We start from the raw sequence: 24,216 nt of genomic DNA on the forward strand, positions 1-24,216 counted from the left end.
CAGCTGCAGCAGATGGATCAGAAAGACACAAACCAGCTGAAACAGGATCAGCAAAGCAAGTATTAAAAAGGATTCATTCAAACAACACTTGAATTAATTTATGTGTGGAAAAAAGAACAGTCTTCCATAGACATCCTGTGATGATAGAAAATTAACCTCCAATACTGACTTTCACTGGGATCAATTCATATTTTTGACATACACATCTGCCATGTCCTAAATAACGGAAAGAAAGCTCTATGTGCATTACCAAATAATATTCATAAGTTACAACGTGTTAAAAGAAAAACTCTTTTTGATCTTTAATATTTTTGTCATTGCTCCCCTGTATGAGTTTTAGTTTTTTCTTTACATATACAAGTTATATACTTGATATAAAATGCTGATATGATAATGCTACCTGAAAAATAATAAAAAGATAATTCCAAAAAAATAAAAAATCTTTTTTATCAAAGACATTGCTTCTTTCTAGAAATCTAATCGTAGTAATTCTATTTTCCTAAAAGCTCTACTGAAGACAGATCCTTCCATATTTATGTACTAAAAGTCCAAATCATACATTACACTCAGACACATCTGTGCATACTGTTGCTGTGCAAGTAAGTGTAATAAATGTGTGAGACTGGGTGAGTACTCCTCAGGAATACGGAGCGCTACCACTCTGACAGAGAGCTCTTTGTATGAGCACATTGCCCCTGAACCAGCATGTCAACCAAAGCCTCGCAGCAGCTTTGTTAGACTCGCTTTCCTTGTTTTTTCCACTTCCTTTCTGGTTCATCTCTCTGCAGCTGACCAGACTGATGGCTGTGGACTCTGAAAACAGCTCAGGGACAAACACGGTAGATGAATGCTATCTGGAGGGATTACTCTGGATGGTGGCACAGATATCCAATTACTGTGTTTTATGATCACAATGAAAACACAAACCCTCTCCTAATAATACTTTAATGCTGTCTCTTTTAGAGGAAGTTTTATGCATGAGCTCTGCCACATACTTGACTCCATACTCAGTCAACCATGTACAGAAAATCTATATAACATGGCCAACACTTTTCTACTTTTCTCAGAAGTGAAAGGCCCATTAAAAACTAATCTTCTTTCAGGTCATCTGAAAGCTAGGAACTTAGCAATACAAAAGCACAGATCAGGAATTAAAGGGGTCATAGTTTGCTAAACCCCCTTTTATTAGTCTTTGCTACATTTATTTGTGTATTTGAGGACCCTAATAGTTCAAAAAGTTTGAATTTGAACCCTCCAGGTGCTGCAAAGCTATCTTTATATTAATTCCGGCAAAAATCGAGTGGATTTCTATAACCTGTTTCAATTCCCTCCTAATTTGTTACGTTTTATACAATTGTGCTCATAAGTTTACATACCTTGACAGAATGTGCATGCGATGGTCTTAGATGTTCTAACATGACGATGACCCAAAACACAAGGCCAAGTTGACCTGTCATTGGCTACAGCAGAAAAAAGTAAAGGTGAAGGAGTGGCCATCTCAGTGTCCTGACCTCAATCATTGAACCACTTTGGGGAGGTCTCAGACATGCAGTTGATGCAAGAAAACCCAAAATCTTAAAGGAACTGAAGGTGTTTTGCCAAGAAGAATGGGCAGCTTTACCATCTGAGAAAATACAGTGCCTCACCCACAACTACCACAAAAGACTCATCAAGCTGTCACTGATGTTAAAGGGGCTAGGGTATGTAAACTTTGGATCAGAATCATTTGGATAGTCTCTGTTGTCAGTATGATTTAAAAGAGCAACTCATTTGTTTGATAATAAATGGCTTCACCCAACCACTAGCCACGTGTGAAAGAAAAGTTTTTGTATTATCATTCATATTCTCTGAAAAATGGCCAAAGAATCATAAATTCTGCTCGGGTGTGTAAACTTATGAGCACAACTGAAACTAGTTACATTGTGACATTTGCACATATAAGGTCAAGACTTCTGATGAACATTTCTCGGAGTACGCCATAATTGTTTGTGAGCAGCAGCAGTCAAAACTTCGAGCCGATTACCTAAAATGTTCAGTTGTTGGTTGTATTAATAAACACAAGTGGCTGAATGGGACACAGCACACTGTCAACAACCTGGAAGGGGGTGTGGGATTTGCATTGAAAGGGCCAGCGCTCAAAATGACCTTTCTGGTGTCATTACTCAGAAATAGGGTTGAAGATGGGCCTTTGGAGTTTAATTAATGAAGAATTCAGACCCAAGCATAGCATTTGCAGTTTATGTAGACCACAGGGAAATGTTTTAAAATGCTTAATTCCATTTAAAAAAGCAAAATATCACTCCTTTAAGAATCTGTTTCAGTCTAATGGGAAAAACCAAATTGTAAATCTTTATGGAATCAGTAAATATGTTTAGAAAAGTTTTTAGAATGACTGAAAACCCAAGGCTCTTATTGCTCATATCACTATCTAACTATAACGTAGTACAAGTGATGGCCAAAGCTATGAAAAAATTATTTTCTGTGAATGCATACACAGTCACCTTCATTGCTTACAGTGACATCCTCCTGACTGGTTATAGTGCCAAAACAGACCTGTTTGCTTTGAAAACACACTCTGCTCCACTGATAATCGCCATAGAAACCAGAAACCTGAAACACTAATCTATCTGCAGCTTTCTACATGTTAACAATTAAGTTCACTGGAGCTGACATACAGAAGACGGCCATCAAATATTGGGTCAAGTATGAACGGACAACACAGGTTAATTTATCAACAGCGGTAGAGTGAGAGTAAAGCCTCGCAACACTGATAACATTTCCTTGACAACACAACCTGATTGTAAGCACCTCTGACTTCACCCTGGAGATGGTATAAAGAAAGGGTAGAGATAAGGTCTCTTTGCAGAGTGCATATGGCTATTGACTTTTTTCCCCCCATCTGACCCTCATGAAAACCAGCATATTCACAATGCAACAGTGCTCTTTTGCAGAAACACCATGTTCGACAGCCTTTTTCTCTACTGGCAGATGCACAGCTTCAGTCAGTGGCTAGGTGTTAAGCATTGTGTTCAAGAGCATTTCAACAGTGATAACAAGTTAAATGACATGCTGCTCTTTCTCATCCTTGCCTAGATCAACTGTTGATAATTTAATCTTAGGCCACAAGAGTCACCACTTTTTAGACTTTATGTGTAAATAAGCAATTGCTTCCCCTTTGCTGTACTTCTTTAATTTACAGGAAAATGCATGAGAGTATTCATTCAAGAAGAAAATTTCCAGTGGCTCAGTGCTCAAAGGAAAGCTGTTGTCAAAGAAAAATAGGAAATAAAAAAAAACACCTCACATTGACCCACTTTATGAAATCCTTCTTTTCCTGGGCAGGTTATAGAGGAAGTTAGAACATTCAGCATAAGCTGCTGTCAGGATAGGTCAAACTGTGGTGCACATTTTTTTGAATCCATAGTTTATACATTACAGACTAATACAGTTACTTTGCAATTATTTAAAAGTTAGATTAAAAATAGATTATGTGAAATTCATTATCTGTGATCCAATGCAAACATTTTACTAAGTAAAGAACTTATTTTCAACCATTAGGATAATGCATTATATGATGAATAATGTATCAAGAAGTAGTGCTTGATCAAAACTGATCAGCACAGTCAGATCATGTGCTTCGCCTGGATATTTTCCTCTATCTGACATTATATGAGAAAGTGGAACTGAGCCAGTCAAGCTAAACATTATCCACAAAAAAAGCTGACTTTTCCTGTGGTGTCCAATGATTGGTGACTTTCAATGGTTGGAGTCAGCTTCTGATGAGTGCTTTAAGGCAGAAACTGGGGCAGAGTGAACCCATATGTCATTCAGTCTCATGTCCCGATGACAACACTCAAGTTGCCAAAGAACAGGGCTCTGTATCCTCTAGAGAAAGGATGATAAATTACTTTTCCAGAGGGCTTGTTCTGGCTATAGTCCTGACTTTGAAAGACCATTTTAGTGACAAGTGTATTGAGCTCTGACAGACATTTTATGCACAAAAATAAAAAAGGAAGAAATGATTACAGGATAAAAATGAGACAAAAGTTACTTAGAAAAATGATCAAAAAGGACTGTAAAAAAAATAGTTTAATATATCTATATAATTTGACAAGATGCTCACAGGGTTCATACACACTAACACCCCAGATCTACAGCTGATGTATGATGACTATAGGGCTGATGGTTGAGCAACAGTTTAATATTTCACTGCATCATCATCCTGTAGTCACATCTGCGCATAATGAGTCTGTGTGTGTCTACAAGTAACTACAAAGCAAAGAAAAAGGAGGCAGGAGAAGGACCGGTCCAATATCTAATGTTAGCGTAAACAGCCTAGACCCAAACAACTGCATCATCCATCTCTGCTCCTTTAATTCTCTTCTCTTTTCATGTTAAAGGTCACAGTTTGATCCTCAGACGAACGCCGTGTTCCTATTCTCACTTGTACCATATTACAGCCCGACTGCTGCCCAGTAACCTTCACCAGTCATCTGTGTTGAGGTCAAATTGAACACATTTATAAGAGCAGCAACCTGAGACCTTTGTGCCCTGTATTTCGGATATAAAATAGCTAAAATAAACTTTATCCAGGAAACAAACACTAATAACTGACTCAACTCCATCTCCAATTTAATGTCTCTTCATAAATAGACAGTTCCTCTAGTTGGGTTACTGCTGACTGGCCAGTTAGAGAGAGCTGACTGTCTAGTAGTCAAAGTTGAGGAAAAGTGAGGCACCAATGGTTTGTTTATTTTAGCTTTTGGCAGCAGCAGCTCAGAGCAATAACTCATAGTGCTTCTGTGGTCTGACCCTGCTCACTTCCTGCCTCACAGGAAACACGCCGCACAATCCTGGCCCTGCCCTTCCTGTTCCCTCTGCCTGACAAACACACAGTCTGTCCAGGCTGATGGCCTCTTCTTCTTCTTCTCTTTGAGGGATTTCAACCTGCCACCCAGGTAGCTATCTCCTCATCAGGTATCGTACATTCTTCTCAGGATTATACAGTGTACACAGCATCTGAGGAGGTTTAACTTTATACCGAAAGGTCTTCAGGTTTATGATGATTTTACTGCACATAACAAGTCCTGGTCTGCCTTGGGCTTTCCAGACTGCAAACCTAAACTACCTTGTCTTTGCTCCTGAACCACAATGTGAGTCTGAGCCAATGAAAACGCTGAGGCGCTGAGCTTGGAAAACATCAGGATTACACATGTGCCTGAGCTGAAATGAGCTGTAATTGAGAAGTGACAGTGTTAACAAAACAGTTTTCCTGTAAAGACAGGAAAGCTGTATTTAGGGACCCCTGGAGAAGGCCTGGGGGCCCTCCTCCACCGCTGCAGCCCAGAATCCTCCATTGTCTCAAGCCTCATTTCCCCACAGTCTTTAATCAAACCTGAGTGGAAAGTACAGACCGTTTTTCACCACACGACTTGGCTAACGTTGAGACAGGGGATCTACTTGAACACACTGAGTGAAAATGTGTGAATCTACAAAAGCTGAGCCAAATGGAAGCACATTGTGCACTGACAGCTATAAAGACTAAATTTAGCCAAGACATAGCTTTTAATTATGATGTCATATTTCTTCACATGTGGATAACATGGTAAGGTGCAGGGCTAAATGTGTGCAGTGTTTCACATAGGGAAATAAAGACAGCAGAAAAACAGGAAACCGACCTGCTGAAACTGGCAGTGTTTGTGGGCAGGTTGAAGTCAATGTCAAACCTTCTGCTTTTGCTAAAGCCTGATTGATAAGCAGATGCACAGAAAGTCTCTAAATCAGTCTGTGCAGCATGTAAAACTAAAAATTAACAAGCTCAAAGTATGAAGTGTACAATAAAATATTTTTCTAATGAAAAGATGAAACTTACCAAACTCAGACCAATATAAAGCAACTAACAGCCTATTGCACATCTGCAGCCTACACTAATATGTCAGACTTTGCAGGCAATAAAGTTAAATGTCATGCATGAATCAAATAGCATAGAGAGGTTTCTACTGAAGCTGCTCATCTCGTAGCATCTACAGCTGTCCGCCCTCTTCAACTTAACTGGCACAACTCAGCGACTGACTGAAAGCAAAACATGCAGCACAGCAACTTAACACCCCATCACATTGTTATCACCTCTGCTCTCTGCTCATGCTCCTTTCTTCACCCTATTGTCCATCATCCCCTTCATTTCTATTCATATTTTGTTGGGAGACAACCCCGTCGGTGACTCTTTCTGTTTTTGTCTGTTTTATTTTATTTTTTTTTTAGTTGTTCTCCTCTCCACAGCTCATGTGTCCCTTTTCTCCACATTTTAGTAAAGCGATCCACTGTCGTTCTCCAGAGGCAGCCAAGAATAAAGACCTTAGCACACGACTGGAGGGAAATTGATCCACACCACAGAGGACGACCATTATTCATGCAAACCACACAAATGGCCAACGGGTCTTCAAAGTCTACCGTCTTTCTGGAGTCCCAAAGAAAAAACGACTGAAGAAACCTACAGAAACTGACTTACAATATTCTACCGTGACATCCTCAATATCACACATTAGCACTGACACAGAAGACCTGAGTCTAAGACCAAATTTGTGAATTTAACCTTGTTCTCTGTGGTGATCAATGTGCACAAAAACAGCTAAAGAATTACAGAAGATCCATTTACCATCACCTCTACTCAAACTACATGTGAGGTTTGTTTAAAAGAAATGACACTTGTATAGGCTACATGTTAATAAGGGTCTATAGCTTATTATGTAGAACTTAATTGTGCCAAACTACCCATCAGCCATGTTTTTTAGTAAATTAACTCAGCACACACATTGAGCCCTTCCAGTTATGCCCCACTTTCTATTCTTGACCTGTGGTTTTTTTTTTTGTTTTTTTTTTCTGTGATCACACAAATGCACAGTTGCCCAGTTCAAACATCTTCCTAACTACTCATATTTTCATCCCAAAAAAGGAAGAGGCAAGAAAAGGAAAGCTGTATTTTTTTCCAATAAGTTACATCTGCTTTCAAATAGCAATCGGACTGATTCTGAGTCATGTTTTTATGTATGGCTTCCATTCAACAACACTCAGATCCTGTGGAGCTGCAGCCATGTCTACTCATACTTGGTTAAACAGAAATAGTTAACAGTGACCCTGGTCCCACCCTCTCTCTGTTCTCCTACTCAGTATTCCCCGGCTAAAAAGAGCCTCAGTGTGGGAGCGCACCAAACTGAGGCCCCGCAGACAACCACATAATTACAAATCACAATAAAGCCCTCAGTGCTGAGTCCCTGCCAGAGGCTCAGCTGCACCCTGCTCTGCTCCAACTCCAGCCCTTTGCTTCAAGCTTGACACCCCCCCCCTTCCCTTACCACTTCCATTCAGTCCACTAACCCATGCCCTCCTCCCCTGCCTCTGCCTCACTGCTCTCTTTCTCTGGTCCCTGCTGTAAATCTTACGCCTTCCCCTTGTCCTCTTCCCCCATCTCTTTTTAGTGTTCATATGTGCTCAGCTCTCAAGAAAAGAGGCACCTCCAAGCAGAAAGTGCGCTCTGAATACCCACCTGACACCGACTAATCCCCCTAAAAAAAGGTATGGACTCATAAAATGCACCCTTCATGAACCCTTTCACCTGGGATCAGTTGTAGTGAAGCTGCAGCAATTTGATGAAACGAGTGGAGAAGTTTTTAACACCACCCAGCTCTTCAAAATGCTAGGGTGGCCTTCAGCAGGACAATAAATCTCTGCCAACTCAACAGTGTAGTGCAGCTAACTCTCAGCCTGACCTTTATTAAATAAGTATGGGAATCAATATAGTGTCTTACTTCAAAGTTTCTCCACAGTAAACCTTTTCACACTGCCCTCTGAAAGTCTCAGTGCACCCAACCTGACCAGTATTATAAAAATCATCTGATCTAAACTGCAATCTTTACACATTTAAGCATATAAAGAGTGGTATGCTGTACTTTCCCGCAGAGAAAATCCACAGGCAGACATTCTACCAGTCACACTGTATGGGCTAGGGATTTGATGGGACAAAGGTTTACATTTTCAGTGAGCAGTGAACAGAAACACAAATATGTGCCTTTAATGGCCAAGAAATGGTGCCAGAGCAATAATATCCTAATACAGTCTAATACAGAGATAAAGCTTCGGCTTCGAGCAAAGAAAACTAAGCTAATCATTAAGCTGCAATGTAAGTCTAAGGGGTAAGTCTTTCCAAGGAGTTAAAAGGCAATTATGGTTCAATTATTCCTTTAGGGCATGAAGGGTTTATCTTAAAAAGAAAGTCATCATTTAGTGTGGTGGGCAGTGTAGACAGTACACTGGTATGAATTTTGACAATACTATGCTGACCAGATCTAAAGTGGTCATGGAGTAACAACATCAGTGGGAGGCAGCAGTGCACTAAACCACTCTGATTCTGCAGCAAAGAAGAAGCATTCCTGACTTCCCTATGTCAGTTTCCTCCTCCAATCTGCTTCTACAAATATACAACATGATTTCTCCAGTTTTCTTTGGATAAAAATAAGATTTATCCTTTAATAAGCATGTTGAGATCAACCTGGGCAAAGAAGAACTTTTGTAAATATTTTTACGTGAGATAACATTGTTGTAATCCATTTGGCTGTCTCATATAGCAATGGAAACAGAGAGGTAGTGTAAGGACACACTCCTAATATGTGCATGTAAACGTACAGACTTACAGATTTCATTTTATTGCATTAGTCCTCTGAGGAACTGAGTTTTCATTATTCATTGTATCAACATAAGAGAATATAAACATTCAAGGCTAACTACTGTAAGAGGAGCTAAGTCAGTTAAATGAATATACCAGTAGGTAATATAAAAGCAAAGAACTTCTAACTCAACATACTTTTTATTTCTATATCTGGCAGCTACAACCAAAAGTGCAGTGCATGACCTGAAACTGAAAACAAAACATTACGCAACACAGGCATACATGTCTAACGCTTCTGTAATATTCAACATTCTTTTACTGAACCCATTCTGTGCTTGGCAGCAGCTAAAGGTCCAAAGGTTGAGCATCATATAAAGGATCATAAAAAGACATAACCGGGTTGTGTATGGTTATGATTTCTATTCATGTCCATGGGGCTATACCTGCCTTCAGAGCTGTGTGAAATAATCGTTAATCAGATGTTGCAACTGTTTATATTTGCATTGGGGGCAACTGGGCACCGGTAGAAACATTCTCTACTGTTGACTTCTATCTGTTAAAAACGTGCGTTCACCAGATAGTGGGCACTGTCACTGTTATCTGCTCCACTGTTGTTATTTTGTTTTTCTCAGGATATAATTACTGTGATTACACAGACACAAGCATCACTTGACCCATGATGAACTCCCCTGTCTGTGAGAGGAATTCTTAATAATGTGGATTAGAGCATCATATGCTCTACTTATTAGTTTTCCTAACCTCCGGCTCACTACCATTTGACAACTGTGCCAGGAATGGGAGGCATGGAAAGGCATCTAGCCATTGCCACAGTTGTTGCTCTTAGAGTTATTTACATGGAAAGTAGAGCAATATTCACAGACAGACTGATGTTATGTTTTCAGTAATGTTTTGTATCAACGGCCTCAAACTTTTATGAAGATTTTCCAACTAAATTTCCACCAAAACTGGTGAAAATAAATAGATGAAGTTGGCCTGTTAACGCATTGCTTGACATAAGTTGTGAGATGATTTAATGGAAACTAACATTGCTTGAAGAGAACTAATAATGTAATTCCTTTGACAATTTCCCACAGTTAGGAGCCTTTTAGCTCGAAGTGATGTTAGAGTATTAGTTTTCAGCTCAACACTCAACAGAAAGCTCAGAAAGCTATAGGGCATCGTGCTTTGGGATGAAGTTCTTCATTGAACACTATATGGTGCTTTTTTCCTTCTCTAAGCACAAATACACAAATGCAATATATGAAGAGACACTTCAGGCATGACACAATCCTCAAACACTTGTATAACCATACAAGAGTTATAAGATGAGCTGTCTTTCCTGCAAGAGACTGCATTGACATCCAGAATTCAGGTAAACACCCTGCACAGCAGCAGCAGCAGCAAAGTGGAAACTGCTTCAGGGTTGTCAGTAACTCTGATTAAAACCTCTCCTGGAGGACAGTGTGTATAAACCTCTCAAAGGAGCCATCGAGGAGCATGAGCTGAGTCACTTTTTTCAACCCACTCCCTTGATCAAGAAAACTATGGTGATGACATTGCAACTACCATCCTCCCTATTTAACTTTCAGCCAAAAAGCTCTTATGTGTGCATGACAAAAAGAAAATCAGAAACAAATAAGTCATTGTCTTCACCGTCTGTGGCTCTAATCTGAGTGACAACATCTCTGCAGGTACCTCGATCCTGGACCACCGATCACAACACACATTTTCACATTAAGCTTAAACACATGTAAAATCCTTTTCATTACATGTGATTTCTGCATTTGAGCAATTTTGGAAACAAACTTCCTGCCTCTAAGGATTAAGTTACTTTCCTGATTCTGGCCTCCAGTTCCAGCACCTGTCTTTCCACTCCATCTATGTTATTACAGTGTTGTCAACATCTTATTTTACTTCTGGTTTTGCACAGAATGTTTTTAAACACTCATTCAGGCCACCTGCTTTTAATAGATATGCCACCAACTGTTCCATTTGTTTAACGTCTCCACATGCAGCGTCTTTATGTGGAAGAGGTTCTGCAGCAAGCTTTGACAAGTAAAACTAATAAATCACCAAGCCATCAAAAAAAGAAAAGATGATTAATGTGTTACTGCTACGGACACATGATCTAAAATGCCACCACTATTAGTTTTTAATGGTTCTATTCTTGCTGATGGTAATGCTTGTTTCCTTTATATTTTAATATGAGCTCTCTGTCCGATAATCATTACTCTTACGGGAATCTTCAGCAAACTGACAATGCCCCAAATACAACACACGAGCTAGTTTTCAACTTAAAAATCAACCCACAAGCCAAATTATACACTACGTGCGAGGCCTCCAAAACATACGCACACAAATTACAAATGGCACAACCCAGCCTGCCGTTGCCAGGGTTTGTTTTTTTCCTTGTTCTTGTTTGTTTTTTTGAGTTGTTTTTTTTTTGTGAGAGAGAGCTTGGTATGGGGTCTTGCACATTTCTTCATTGTGCCCTGCTGCTTTAAGAGATACTTTTTTATAGGGTGGAAAACAAAACAACACACCAAAGTAAAACCATATTTTATAGCCCTTTCACATTCTTTCCAAAATCTTTAATAGCTGGAGGGGTGTGTGCAGATAAACAACAATGTGCCTGAGCGTTATGTGTAGAGGAAGACTATTACAGTTAACACTCTAAAGGTGAAGTTTTTCACATTGTGTGGTACATATGTCTGTTTTTGCTTTTCCAGACACGAGCCATGGGTATTGTTAACACTGATGTCATTTACAGAGAAAAAAACAGAGAAGTGAAGAAGGGAGGAGAGTGACTGTTTTCCTTTTAAAAAAAACCCACATCGTATTAAATGCAAAAAAAAAAAAAAAAACACTCCTCTTTTTAAGTGCGACATCACTACATATGATAGCCAGCGGTGCCATCAGAACAGCCTAAGCATTAGAACCAGGCCAGTGACACAGGATGGGTGTGCTGGTTTCCTCAACCAGCCGAACAAAAGACTCACATGTACTTCTCTTTTACACGCAGCCAGCTAAAAGAGGAAGCGGCAGAATGGGGGGGGGGGGGGGGGGGGGGGGGGGGTTTGAAGCAGGAAATTACATCAATTCTATCTACAACGCAGCTTAGAACCATGATCAAAAATGGTAAAAGAGCGACAGAAAAGACAGGGTGATCTTAAGAGGCTTGAATTTAAAAGGAAAACATCTCTGAGTAATATCGCAAGCTTAATCAGCTTGACACGGAACGTAATTGCTCAATTCAGTGTGTTAAGCCCAAAAAGAAAGTTATTACTGGTTGTTATTTTTAAAATGTTTAGGAATATGAGAAATTTCAATAAGAAAAATAATCTAAAAGAGATGGTTATGCTCTCAATTCTTGTCTGTGATTGCCGTTCGTACCCGACTCCTGTGAAATCACTTCTACCACTGGAGGAGAATAATTTAAAGACGAAAGAAGCTCCGACTGGTTCTGAAAGGTGGGCACGGTGTTTTGGATGTACAAAGTAATTTGTCATGAGGAAATCCCTCACTTTCTTTCAAAATCAATGTCATATTTCTTGCCATAAATTAATTTCACAGCAACAAGCAGACAATACTACAGAGATCATTTAGCCATAAGTTCAGCTGGAAAAAAAACACATTGATGCACTTCAGGCTCCTCAGTGAAGGCTGCTGAGGTGATCAGAAAAGAGGCATCAATGGGATACACACTAAACACACTACTTATGATCAATATGTTCATTACAAAAGGCTATAATGTGACCACAGAAATCCACTCAGCATCAGATCACACATCAGTATACAGGGTGCTTGCTCTTGATCCAAATAAATCCCACTTTTTTGCGAAACTGATATTTTTTCCCAAAGACCTTCACTTTATGTAATTTTATACTTGCGTACCTACTTTTCTGGTTGAGATTGTACCTGTTGTGTGTAGTACAACAGTTCATTTTCATAAATATATAAATGACTGAATGCATAATTCGTGTTAAATTATGTTTTACTGACAGAAACATTTTCAAAACACATGAAAATCACAAAAGTGCATGGATATCACACAAATAAGTTTCACTAGAATCATTCCAGCACAGGCCGGTTAGTGAAATCATATCAAGTTTTTATATGCTTTCCTCATGTATTTTTTATCTTATAAGTGCCTTTGAGCATACTCTAAAATTCGACTATGAGAGAAACTATTTGCCATATTTAATTAAGACTGTCACACAAAATTCCAGACAATTCACGGCCTGGAAAACAGCATTTCAAAATTCCATACTGTTTAAGACTTTCAAGACCTGTTCAAGCACTCCGAGTATAGTTTGAGCTCACTGTGCTTGTATATTGGACTGAATCAGAGAACATGCAGTGTTGCAGCAAACTTTAAAGTTTTCATGCCTGTTTCTATACACAGAGTATGAATTACAACTCTCCAGTTGTCTGACAAACAATACTACTATAACAAACTGACCTTTCAATTCCACTGCAGCTGTCACAACATTATCACCATGAGGCCCCTGAGGTGAAAAAAACCTCACCCAGTGTGAAATCTATGCTATTCCCACCATCTATCACCTTCCCATGGGCCCCTATTGCTCAACTTATGTTAGAGGGCTCACTTTATACACTTTCTCCACAGCACACAACTAAGAAAAATGGCAAAAGAAGTCAACAGCAGCTCAAAGTAATGTGACAGTTCATGTGAGGCCCTGGGTAAGATTAAATCTGATCGTGGAAAACATTAGAGAAGTGAGTACAACTGTGTGGCATGCTGAGGAAGAAGATTACAGCCCCCCTGTATCTCTAGGAGAGTGACATCTCCCTTTCCATTGCTGTCTGCTGTTTGACAGCTTCACTACATCACCATTTCACATTGCAGTGGCACCCTGTCACAAAAAAAGAGATACGGTCACACCACCTTTTGAAGACATTTTGGAACATTAACTCTATGATGCTTGCCTTCTCATCCACCATAACAAACGTTTTTCCTTTGTGCACCATTTCTGTTTGACCTCCTTCAAAGTTATGAGTGCAGTTGGGTGATCTAGTCAAATTATCATGTAACAAAGTTTTTCATTATGATTGTAATTGCAATTACTTTCATTCACATCATAAGCTTGCCTACCAAAAATGTCTAGAATGTATGTAAAATCCAGCTGTAACAAAGGACACCTAAAACGGTGGATATCAAAGCTGCAGTGATGGAAGTGGTTGGTAAAGTCACCTTGCTAACAGACCTATGATGTACCATGCTCTGTGCTTTAATCTGTCCTCATTAACTTGCACTTTTCTTACTCTGATTTTATCTTACATTAAATTAGACTTTCCTTTCTTCTGTTCTCTTTCCTCATCCTTCAAGACTGAGCTGTTATGATAGGACATATGAAAGGGTCACCACCTCCATTTTCTCTCAGTGTGTATCACCTCTGCATTTGGTTTGTGCATGTGTACTGGGCTGGTTTTAACATATATGCACCACAAAGCTGAGAGTGTAGGAAGGCCCGCAGGGAGCCTGGGAGCACCCGACCTTCCAAAGCAGAAAATGACAGGATAATCCGACAAGTATGGAGGGGAAGTGAAGTGAGCTCATTTCCTCTAATGGCAAGAAGAAGGAAATGGATTATGGGAGTGGATAAAGGGGATAATGGTTTACTGTATGTGTGTTTAAAGACATGGCCAAACAAAGAAAGACCCTCAGTCTCCACAGGCAATTGAAAATTGAAAGCAACATGAAGAGGGCAACTTTGACATTTGTGGTGACACACTACAGGGTCACGAACTTGGGGAGTGAATGGTTTTCTTTTCTGAGCATTTACAACATAGAGGATGCCACAGGGAGAAATGTATGGATTTTACAGAATAATGTCAATCAAGTTCAATGAGAAGCAGGAACACAAAGGTTTTTCTGGCCCTCAAGGGAAAAACATAGTAGAAAGACACGATGAAACTCATCAATGAGCATTAGCTTCAATGGTCATTTCACCCAAACAAAAGTAATAGCCAGTTGGGTTTTGTTCATATTAGTATGAAAAATGCTTCAAATGGCTAGAAATTACCAGAGAAAGATGGCTTTACAAAAAAAAAAAAAAAAAAAGATTTCCAGACATTATACCACTAGTACAATGTGGACAATCACCTTTTAAAGGAAGAATTGGAACATTTGTCTTTGGCTCTGACAGAGTGATATAAGCCAAGATAGTAGTGCATTTTGCAACAGTTCCTGTGTCTGTGCATGACTGTCTGCAAGCTTAGCCTACATGCTACTACTTCCTCTCCCAAACACATGATGAAATGCACGTACAGACAATACTCAGCTCTTCACCACTGTATGTTTTTATGAAAGAGCAGACATAGTGAAAGAATAATGCTGGGATATGAGCTGTGTGTAGGGTTAGGGACTGAGGCAGTGGTGGTGGGTTTTCTATGCTATCAGAATTTCCAGAACAGAGAGGATAGTGCAGCCTGGTCCCTGTGGACTTACAGTGAGACACGCAGTCTGCAGGAGAAGGCTTTATCTCAGAGCTCTGCCTGTAATTGCAGGATATTCAGTGCCTTCACATACACATTCACAGATCTGCTGTCCAGTGCGTCATTCAGCTAATTGGGCGGCACTGTGGCACAGACGGTTGAGTAAACAAAGTCAAGTCACCCAAAAACATAGGGCAGCAGCTCACTTGACAAATACTTGAGAATTAGCACATTTTTGCCAATATTTCTTGTTCCTTACAATGCAGCAGCTGAGTAACTTAAGTTCTTATGGGATTTCCTAATGAGCTGTGAAAGTGCCCTTTACTGGAAGGTTATGCACTCAGACCCACAGCAGAACTGTTTATACCTGTGGAACAGGTTGGTCTGACTGAGTTTCTCCCAAGAAATCCAGGTCTCTATAATCAGCCTACTGTAATTACACCTGAGAGCCACTAAAACTAAGCCACTGACTTTAATAAGAGGGAGGAACTCTGTGTCTATACAGCTCTGACCACATGGGCTGACCAGCAGTACAACGTGTCACCGTGTGAAGTCATCATACATGAGTGCCTGCAGTAAACAGGTGACTATGGCAGACTTCAGTTTGGACTGCAACTTAACTCAATCAACACTAGATGCATTATGTCAAAAACCTTTAAGGATGGGGATGGATTTGGGTGTTTTGGACCAACACTAAAACCCTGTTTTCTGCTAGTCTTAGTATAACCCACATTACTATAGAAAAGGGAATATGATCTGATAGGAGCATGTCTCCAGAATTCTGCAGACTAATCAACACCCAGAACCACAAAGTTGTATTGAAGTAATAATGGAATAAGACTAGAAGGAGACATGAGCTCTCTGCTCCTCTAACCATGCTATCACAGTAGCTATAGCTCAGGTTTCCCAACTCAACTCAGCTTAGATTGATGGCTTTCACAAACGATAACAGTGGCGAGGATACGTGATAGAGGCCCTTTCTCTTTGATCAATACTATGTCTGGGGCACCAAGCTTCAAGAGTTAGCTACCTAATAAGAGCATTTAAGAGAAAATTAAGGTAAGTGTTGACTGACTTCAAAGATGTGCAACGGTGGTTACAACACACAAGTATACACTGCATTTTATAGATGAAATAGGCTAACTATATAAAAGAGATACTATGAGGTATTACACTGTCTAAGCCTTCAGTGTTGGTTTCACGCCAACCTCCAGTTATTTCCTCATTGAACTTCACTGTGGTGTGACACTAATGTTAACACTAGTTAAATGTTCACAGAAAAATTAATATGTGAACCAAATGTTTGTCTCTTATTTCAGAGCACCATTGTGACTGTTCACAAAATACTATGATTAATACAAAACGTACATATGAGCTTATGTTTCAAGTCTAAACGGGCGCCACTTCATTCTCTGCAAGCTTTTACTCCAATAAAAACATACTGATGAAAAAACATGACAAACACAGCAGTAGAGCACAACTTATGTTACATTTCACTTCTATGAAATTAGGAAAACATATATAGTTATATGTTGAAGCTGTATTTGGGGATAAATGTTTAGTATGTCAATGCTGGTGATGTTCCCCCTGTAAATAACAATGTAAAATGAAGTGAACCATTTTGTAAAGGCTACAAGACAAGGGAAAAAAAGGTGAGTGTATGGGTAAATGATTGCAAAAATAAGACAAAAAGAATGTGGACAGTGGACAGGCAGGACATTCTGTAGCATCTGCAAAATTAAAAATCTGTCACTGATGTGCATATATTACACAGACCACTCATGATGATAGGAAATAAAAGAACAAAAGTAAATTAATAAACAGACGTGCTGCCAAAGGAGAGGTCTTACAGTTAGATCATCATTTAGTGCCTGATTTAAAAAAAAAAAAAAAAAAAAACATGGATTGGTTGCCACAAAAGTCCATTGCACTATTAAAACTTGACACTTTCTAATGTTTTAGGGGTTTTTATATAATTTGATCACTTTGTCAATTCATTTTATCTATTTACACCAATTTATGTGTTGACATTAACAATATATTGAATTCATTCACTTGATCAGTTTTCTGAAAACTGTGAAAAATGTCTAAATCACAAAAGATCAAATCAGTGCTTCTTCAACAAAGTGCAACCTGTTTGTTTGTTTGTTTGTTTGTTTGTTGTAATATATTCATTGTGAAAAAATTTTCTCCTGTTATTGCCCAGCAGTGGTGTTTTATATTTAATAAATAAGACTCCTTGATATCCTTACAAGAGTTGTTTTTCTGTTTATTTTTTTTATTGATGTTGTACAAATCTGGTGGTCAAGTATTTAAATCATATTATATCTTGAGTTTACAACATAAAATTTATGAATTTTATGAATCGTCCTCAAAACTGAAAGCAAACAAATAAATACTTTTTTTTTTTTTTTAATTTTTGTGGTTCAACCTTGTAGGAGTGCACATCTCCTAGCGGTTCCAGTTTCTTAGATCTCTACTTCCAGAACAAACTGAGTAAATCATGCAGATTTTCAAGTGGCTGTCCACACGCACATTGCAGAGACCAGATGTAAAAGAGGAAGAGAAAATGACTGGTTTCATATCATGTGTTTCTTCTTTTGCCTGTGGTTTAAAAGTCAATGGTGATTCATAATAATGTCCAACAGAGGAAAAAAGTCAAGGTGACCATGTTTTGTTACATGAGCTGTTCTTCACATCCATCTCTTCACATAGACAATATATCTTCAGCTTTAAAACATTTACAGCACATTTGCTATCCTGTGTGTCAGTGATGTAATGTGGCTGCCACTTTCCTTTTAGGGCAACTATTTGATGCTTTGATCATAAATTAAACCAGCTGGAGGCCAAAGAGTACATCAGCCTTAACCACGAAGATCCATGTAATGGAATCAAAGCCAATTCGACACTGTAGCAGTGACCAGGCCATAAAGCGAGTCTGTAACGTATAATGCAGCACATGCTTTATACATCATGGAATAATGGAATGACACTTTTACTGGTCCAATAACATTGCTGCCATATCAGTTGTTTTTAAGCCTCAAAACAGCAGACTTGTTTTCAACATTTTTGGCCACAGTCTAAAAAAATGTCCTCTATTTTCTTACATCTATCTCACTAACCATGTCAAGTTGACAGCTGCAGCTGTGGAGGGGGAGTGTGTAAGCCACTGCACACATGTGGTAAAACAGTTCTTAAATATGCACAGAGGACCAGATATTTTTAGTACAATATCTAGATACACATGCTAGAAGTAGATGTCCTTTTCTACTGTGCCCAAAGGCATTGCATGCATGCATGTGTGCAATATGCCAGCATATTTACACAGCAGCACTGCCTGTCAAGCCTTTGAGAAGAAGTACATTTAATACTGCAGTGTATCTGTTTGTGCTCCATCATGCAAAGGTAGTGGGTATTCAGATGAGTTAAAGCACACATACACTGCCAAAAGAAAGCTTTCATTTGTACTGAGCTGAAAATGGGCAACGAAAGCAAAAAAAAAAAAAAAAAAAAAAAAAGACATGAGAAAATAACTGAGGAGAGGAGCAGATTTTTTGTTGTAGAGGTGGAGCAGATCAAGTGTCAAAGACTAGAATCAGAAGGGAAGCCTCTGAATGAGTGCTTCCTGTTAATGAAGGCTTAAACCTCACTGGTATGAAGTCCTCTCTGCTACATTAACTAATTGCTTTCTCTCAGGACAGCTAACAAGACAAACCAAACATACGCATATTTGCATATAAATGCATATTTAGAGAAAAGCACCTCCCATGGAAAAGTATTTGCTTATACAAGATAAAATACAAAGTGCCAACATTTTAATAGACTTTTTATGGTTGCATTTCCTGAAGTGAGGTGATTCAAAAAGAGATGCATTACTTCCTTCTCTGTCTCACAGTAGAAACGCAGCTCGGCTTGACTTAAAAATCTTGAGCTGGTTTTGAAAAGGACATGAGACTATGACTCCTAGATTAGCCTCCATTTGACTGGGTAGATGTAGCAGCCTTTCTCAGCTGTTCCATCAGATTTGAAGGCTGCAGAAGTGAGTGCTGAAAGGCCAACGAGGAGGCGTGATGTAACACCTCTGGATTGATGTCACACCTCTATCACACATGCTGCTACTCAGTAGATACTTCAGAGTTTTAGCTTTGACTGCAACAGTAATACCACCTCCTTTATTCAACTAACTGCATCATTCTCGAGATGTGCTTTTGTAATTTTATGAATTCAGGATATTAATGCTCCAACAGCAAAATCACTGTTCCCAGACATGCTTTGGCTGCACTCCTGGCTGGAAATCAAATGCATAATGTTGGTCATTTTATCATATCTGAGACACAGTAATTGGACAAGCCATCCTTTGTAAAAGACATATTGAGTCACATGAAGCTGCCTCCATAAAGATGTTGGGACAGGATTAGGGGACAGGTGTGACAGGTGGTGGACTGTTTACGTCATCCACCGACCTCAGATCTGGGCTGGGCTTTTCATTTTATTCATTTCTGGTCACATGTACAACCAAAACGGTTGCACTCTAGAGCCCTACAGGTGCATCCTTTACATGTTGTGGCATGTTCTATAAACAGAAGGAAAAACTCTTACTTGCATAATGTGAGTCTTTACACATGAATTCATGAACTCTAGGTTCAGACTCAGACCTCTCCTGTAATTCCTGTCAACCCTCACACACACTGTACCGGATGGTAATTACTGATATGAAACCTGCTGTACAGAGCAGAGTGTGTAATTACCCTTCTAACCAAGGGCACAACTTAACAACCAACCATTTCTTCAAAGACCCAGGAGAGAATAACACACTATTTGTTCCCTTTCAATTTAAGCTGAATTTTCTGTTTTGTGCCATGAAAGAGCATTGCAAATTTGTCTAGTTTGTCTCTGATCAATAGAGGGTTACAAAGTGCATGGCCTGTATGGAGCGTTTACAATAAATACCATTAACTATTTCACATTCTAAAATGTTGTAAAATATAATGTATGATGGAGTACATTTAAAAATAAACCTTCCACATACACTGACAATCTGTATTGACTAGAAGAGCCCTCTTTAGGTTTTTAAGGCCGTCCTGTTTGTGTGGTCTTTAAATTTGCACCACATTGTATCTCTGTAGAATTAACATTTCAAGGCAGAGACAAACGTCAAATAAGCCTTTGTTTGATGTTGCCCCAGAACCCACTGCTTTCAAGATCCCAATATAAACTTTAGCATATGTTCAGTATGGTATCTTCAATACAAGCATTGTCAATCCTAATGTTATTTAGTTAGGAAAGACAACTGTTGAGCAAAACAGATTTATTACTTTTGAGGCAATAACTGGTTTAAGCAATGGGTAGTAAATCAATGACTACTACTTTTCATTCCACATTACTGTGCTTCATACCCATTAAAGTTTGAAACAAGTACATTATCTTTGCTCTGCAGAAACAGTGAGTGGTGAAAATGCTGTGTCTTCTAAACAAGTTAAGCTTTACATAAGTTAGCAAAAAGTTTACTTCAAAGTTGATTAACTTAAAACTATGTGATATGGAATGACATATTCCCAGCCCTTGATGTAGATCACAGGTGTCAAACATGCAGCCCGGGGGCCAAATCCGGCCCGCCAAAGGGTCCAGTCCGGCCCCTGGGATGAATTTGTGAAATGCAAAAATTACACTGAAGATATAAACAATCCTTTTAGTTCAGGTTCCACATTCAGACCAATTCAGTTTGAAGTGGGCATGACCAGTAAAATACGATCATAATAACATATAAATAATGACAACTCCAAATTTTTCTCTTTGTAAACATAAATATTTTCATGTATTTACACCAAAACAATGTATAATTTTGCAAAAAATGTGAATAACCTGACATGTCTTAAGAGAAGTAAGTACAATTTTAACAATATCTGCCTGTTACTCAATGTTTTGTGTATTTTTTATATTATAATGTACATATGTAAATGATACACTGAAGCAGAATTTTGTTAAAATGACTCTTATTTTTTCACTTTGTTCATGTTATTCACATCTTTTGAAAAGATAGTTTGTAGATGTAAACCTTTTCATAATGTAAATTCACTTGAAAACAGAAAAAAGTTTGGAGTTGACATCATTTATATATTATTATGTTATTATTTTACTGGTTCGGCCCACTGCAAATCGAATTTAGCTGAATCTGGCCCTTGAACTAAAAGGAGTTTGACACCCCTGACGTAGAAGAACAGGGGGGAGATTTTAAAGCCTGGGAAAGTGTCGTTCTCTTGCCACCAAACAGTGCTTTCAATCAGTCGGTTTGTGAGTGCTGTGGCCAGTGCTGGGAACAGTCAGGGCTGTTCACCCTGTGTCCTAACAGCAGCACACTCATTATCAACCAGATCCTGCTATGTCTGACCCCTTCCACTCAGTCCTGGTGGGAGAAGGAGGCCCTTCCAACCTTCAGACTGCCTTTACACCACCATATTTGAGGAAGAAAAACCCTGCATGCATCCTGCTCTGATCTCACTACAGGTTTCTGCATTTAAAACAAAACTCAGATAGCAAATATTTTGGCAGTATCATGGCATACATTTGGCATTTTTGGTTTTCTTTTGGCATTATGAAAACCTTTTGGTTTAACTGTGGTATGATTAAGGTTATTCATAATAGATATGAAGGCACCAGCATTATATGGCTGAGTTATGGCATATGTCTGGTTAACCAAAACACTGGGCAAAGAGCGAGATCAAGTATAGGGATGGTATGGCATGTTTATGGCAAGACAGAAGATTGACTAAAGAGCGGCAACATCTTATTCCATATATGGATGTGTTTTGGTTGTGTTTTGGCATATTTCTGTAAAGCCAAAACACTGCACAAAGAGCGGGAATTTCTACCCAGAAGAAAACCTCATTTTAAAAGCATGATCAACACAAATTTTGGGTGAATTTTGGCCTCCTTTTGGCTTGTCTTTGGGTCAGTTTTGGCTACTTTTTGGCTGGATTATAGGGATTTGGGGCTTTTCTGGGACAATTATGGCTATATTTTGGAAGTCCGTAATTAGTTTTGGGTGACTTTTGGCTTCCTGCTGGTTTGATTTTGGCTTGCCTATTTTGGGCCACCCAGAACTTTGCCAAAATGGCATGCCAGTTTTGGGCCATATTTAAGCCGTAATGATTTTGCTATCTGGGAAGGCATTTTTAGTTCCTTGTGTTCCCTGCTACTTGCTTCAACTCCAAACTTTCCCAGAATAGACTATAAGACTGTTATGTTTGTGTCAAAGCAGAGCAGGAGGCGAAGGCAAAGTACACAGGGGCATGCTACTTTTTAACATGTGCATGGAACAGTGGCAGGTCAAGTTTGCAGGGCTGCTATTACACTGACTAAACTGCATGTGTGCTGCCACGTTTGTGTCTGCAGGAGCTGGCTGAGGACAACCCAAACATTTCAGACAGACATAGTTTTAGGTAGATTTGTACAATGCACATCAGTTGTTTAGATCTCCATGGTGTTGCACAATTCATCTGTAATCATTACTATGAGACTTTTGCAACCTGGAAGGCCTATCAGTGTTGTGACAGACCACTCACCCAGCAGCAGCAGTTTCACTTCCCTCGCCGCCTTCTCTCCATCTTCTCTCAGGTTTTTGTCAATCATTTTAGACCTCTCGGCCGCGGCTTTATCTTCCTGACTAACTGTACAACCCATGGTTCCCAGTGCGCGCTTCAGGTCTGCTGTTGAAGTGAAAAATACCACCTGAGAAAAAATAATCAGCTGTGCGCGAAAAACCCTTATTTAACAACAAGGGTTTGAGTTAAATAAGGCGACTTCCCTTTTTGATGACCGGTGACAAACGTGACGGAATCCGATCATCCACGAGTGGAAATGAAAACCATAAAAAGTGTTTTCCTTCTGCGCGTCGCAAACTTGGATAGAACTGGCGCAGAAAATTCCCAAACACCAGTCGGTTGTTGAATTAGTGAGACCGCATCAGTGCTTTCTTAAATAACAGGATCAAGGAAAAAACCCCACAGTAACTTTTTGTTTGTTTTTCTTAAGGACGGATGAGTTTTAACAGACTGGGTAGTTCCTACAGCAGACCATGAGCGCACGCAAAAACGCACCAAAACGCGCCACGAAGTTCAGCAAAAAAACAAAACAAAAAAAAACCCAAAAAAGTATTCCAGCTGTTAAAAACCGAGCGGACGGATTCTCCAACTACTGAGCACACGTAAATGTTCCCACTTTTCTATCAGACTGTGTGCTTTCCTGAGTGGCAGGCCCGTCTCCGTGTAGTTTTACTCCGTGGTGCTGTTCACGCGTTCCTTCCCCGTGTTCAGATTTATCACATTTAAAGCCACACCCGGAGCCGCCGTGAAGTTCCCCTCCACCCGAGACACAGCAAGACAGCGTCGTCACCTCCCAACTCTACTGTGGCAGGGCCGACCTCCGGCACAAAAAAAAAAAAGAAAAAAGAAAAAAAGACACCTACTCCGGCTGCATCATGGGAAATGTAGTCAAAATGTGAGGAGCGACTCTGTGTACCTTTGAATGTCTTATAAACCATAATATTTATCTAGAAAAATTAGTAGAATCAGGCTATTATTGGCCTATTATCTAACTTTATTTATTTGTTGATAGATAGATAGATAGATAGATAGATAGATAGATAGATAGATAGATAGATAGATAGATAGATAGATAGATAGATAGATAGATAGATAGATAGATAGATAGATAGATAGATAGATAAAGATTTTCTTACTTATTTACCTACATTGCTTTTTATACGGTAGCTATAAAAATGACTATACATTGATTTGAATGAGTGTGAGTGTAACACTTGTTTGTACAGTGTATTTAACCCTTTCATGCATAAGTCACTACAGTGGACAGTTATTTTCCAGCTGTTCTCTTGTATATCTATGGGTTTTGTTGTTTTAATTTCATATCAGCCAACACAGTGGACACTTACGCACCACCTCATACCCTGACATTCATACCATTACTGTAACTTTGCTGTTCTTAATAAACCTGATCTGCACTAACATGTTTTGGTGTAAGTCAATTGTTATTTGTTAGACAAGAAGGGTTTTGTTTTTTTTTGTTTTTTTTGCATATTA

At 39.2% G+C, this 24,216-nt stretch overlaps 1 protein-coding gene across 1 annotated transcript in view; it reads right to left on the bottom strand.

The window, feature by feature from the left end:
• The window catches only part of LOC115419616 (guanine nucleotide-binding protein G(i) subunit alpha-2-like), a 71,793-nt gene extending 48,267 nt beyond the window's left edge, over positions 1-23,526 (bottom strand). Inside the window, exon 1 of the mRNA XM_030134501.1 lies at positions 22,684-23,526. Coding sequence (XP_029990361.1) covers positions 22,684-22,801 — 118 coding nt within the window. The 5' untranslated portion in view covers positions 22,802-23,526. The remainder of the gene's footprint in view (positions 1-22,683) is intronic.
• Between the last annotated feature and the right edge of the window lie 690 nt (positions 23,527-24,216).

This window comes from Sphaeramia orbicularis, chromosome 5 (assembly GCF_902148855.1).
Source record: "Sphaeramia orbicularis chromosome 5, fSphaOr1.1, whole genome shotgun sequence".
Lineage (NCBI taxonomy): Eukaryota > Metazoa > Chordata > Actinopteri > Kurtiformes > Apogonidae > Sphaeramia > Sphaeramia orbicularis.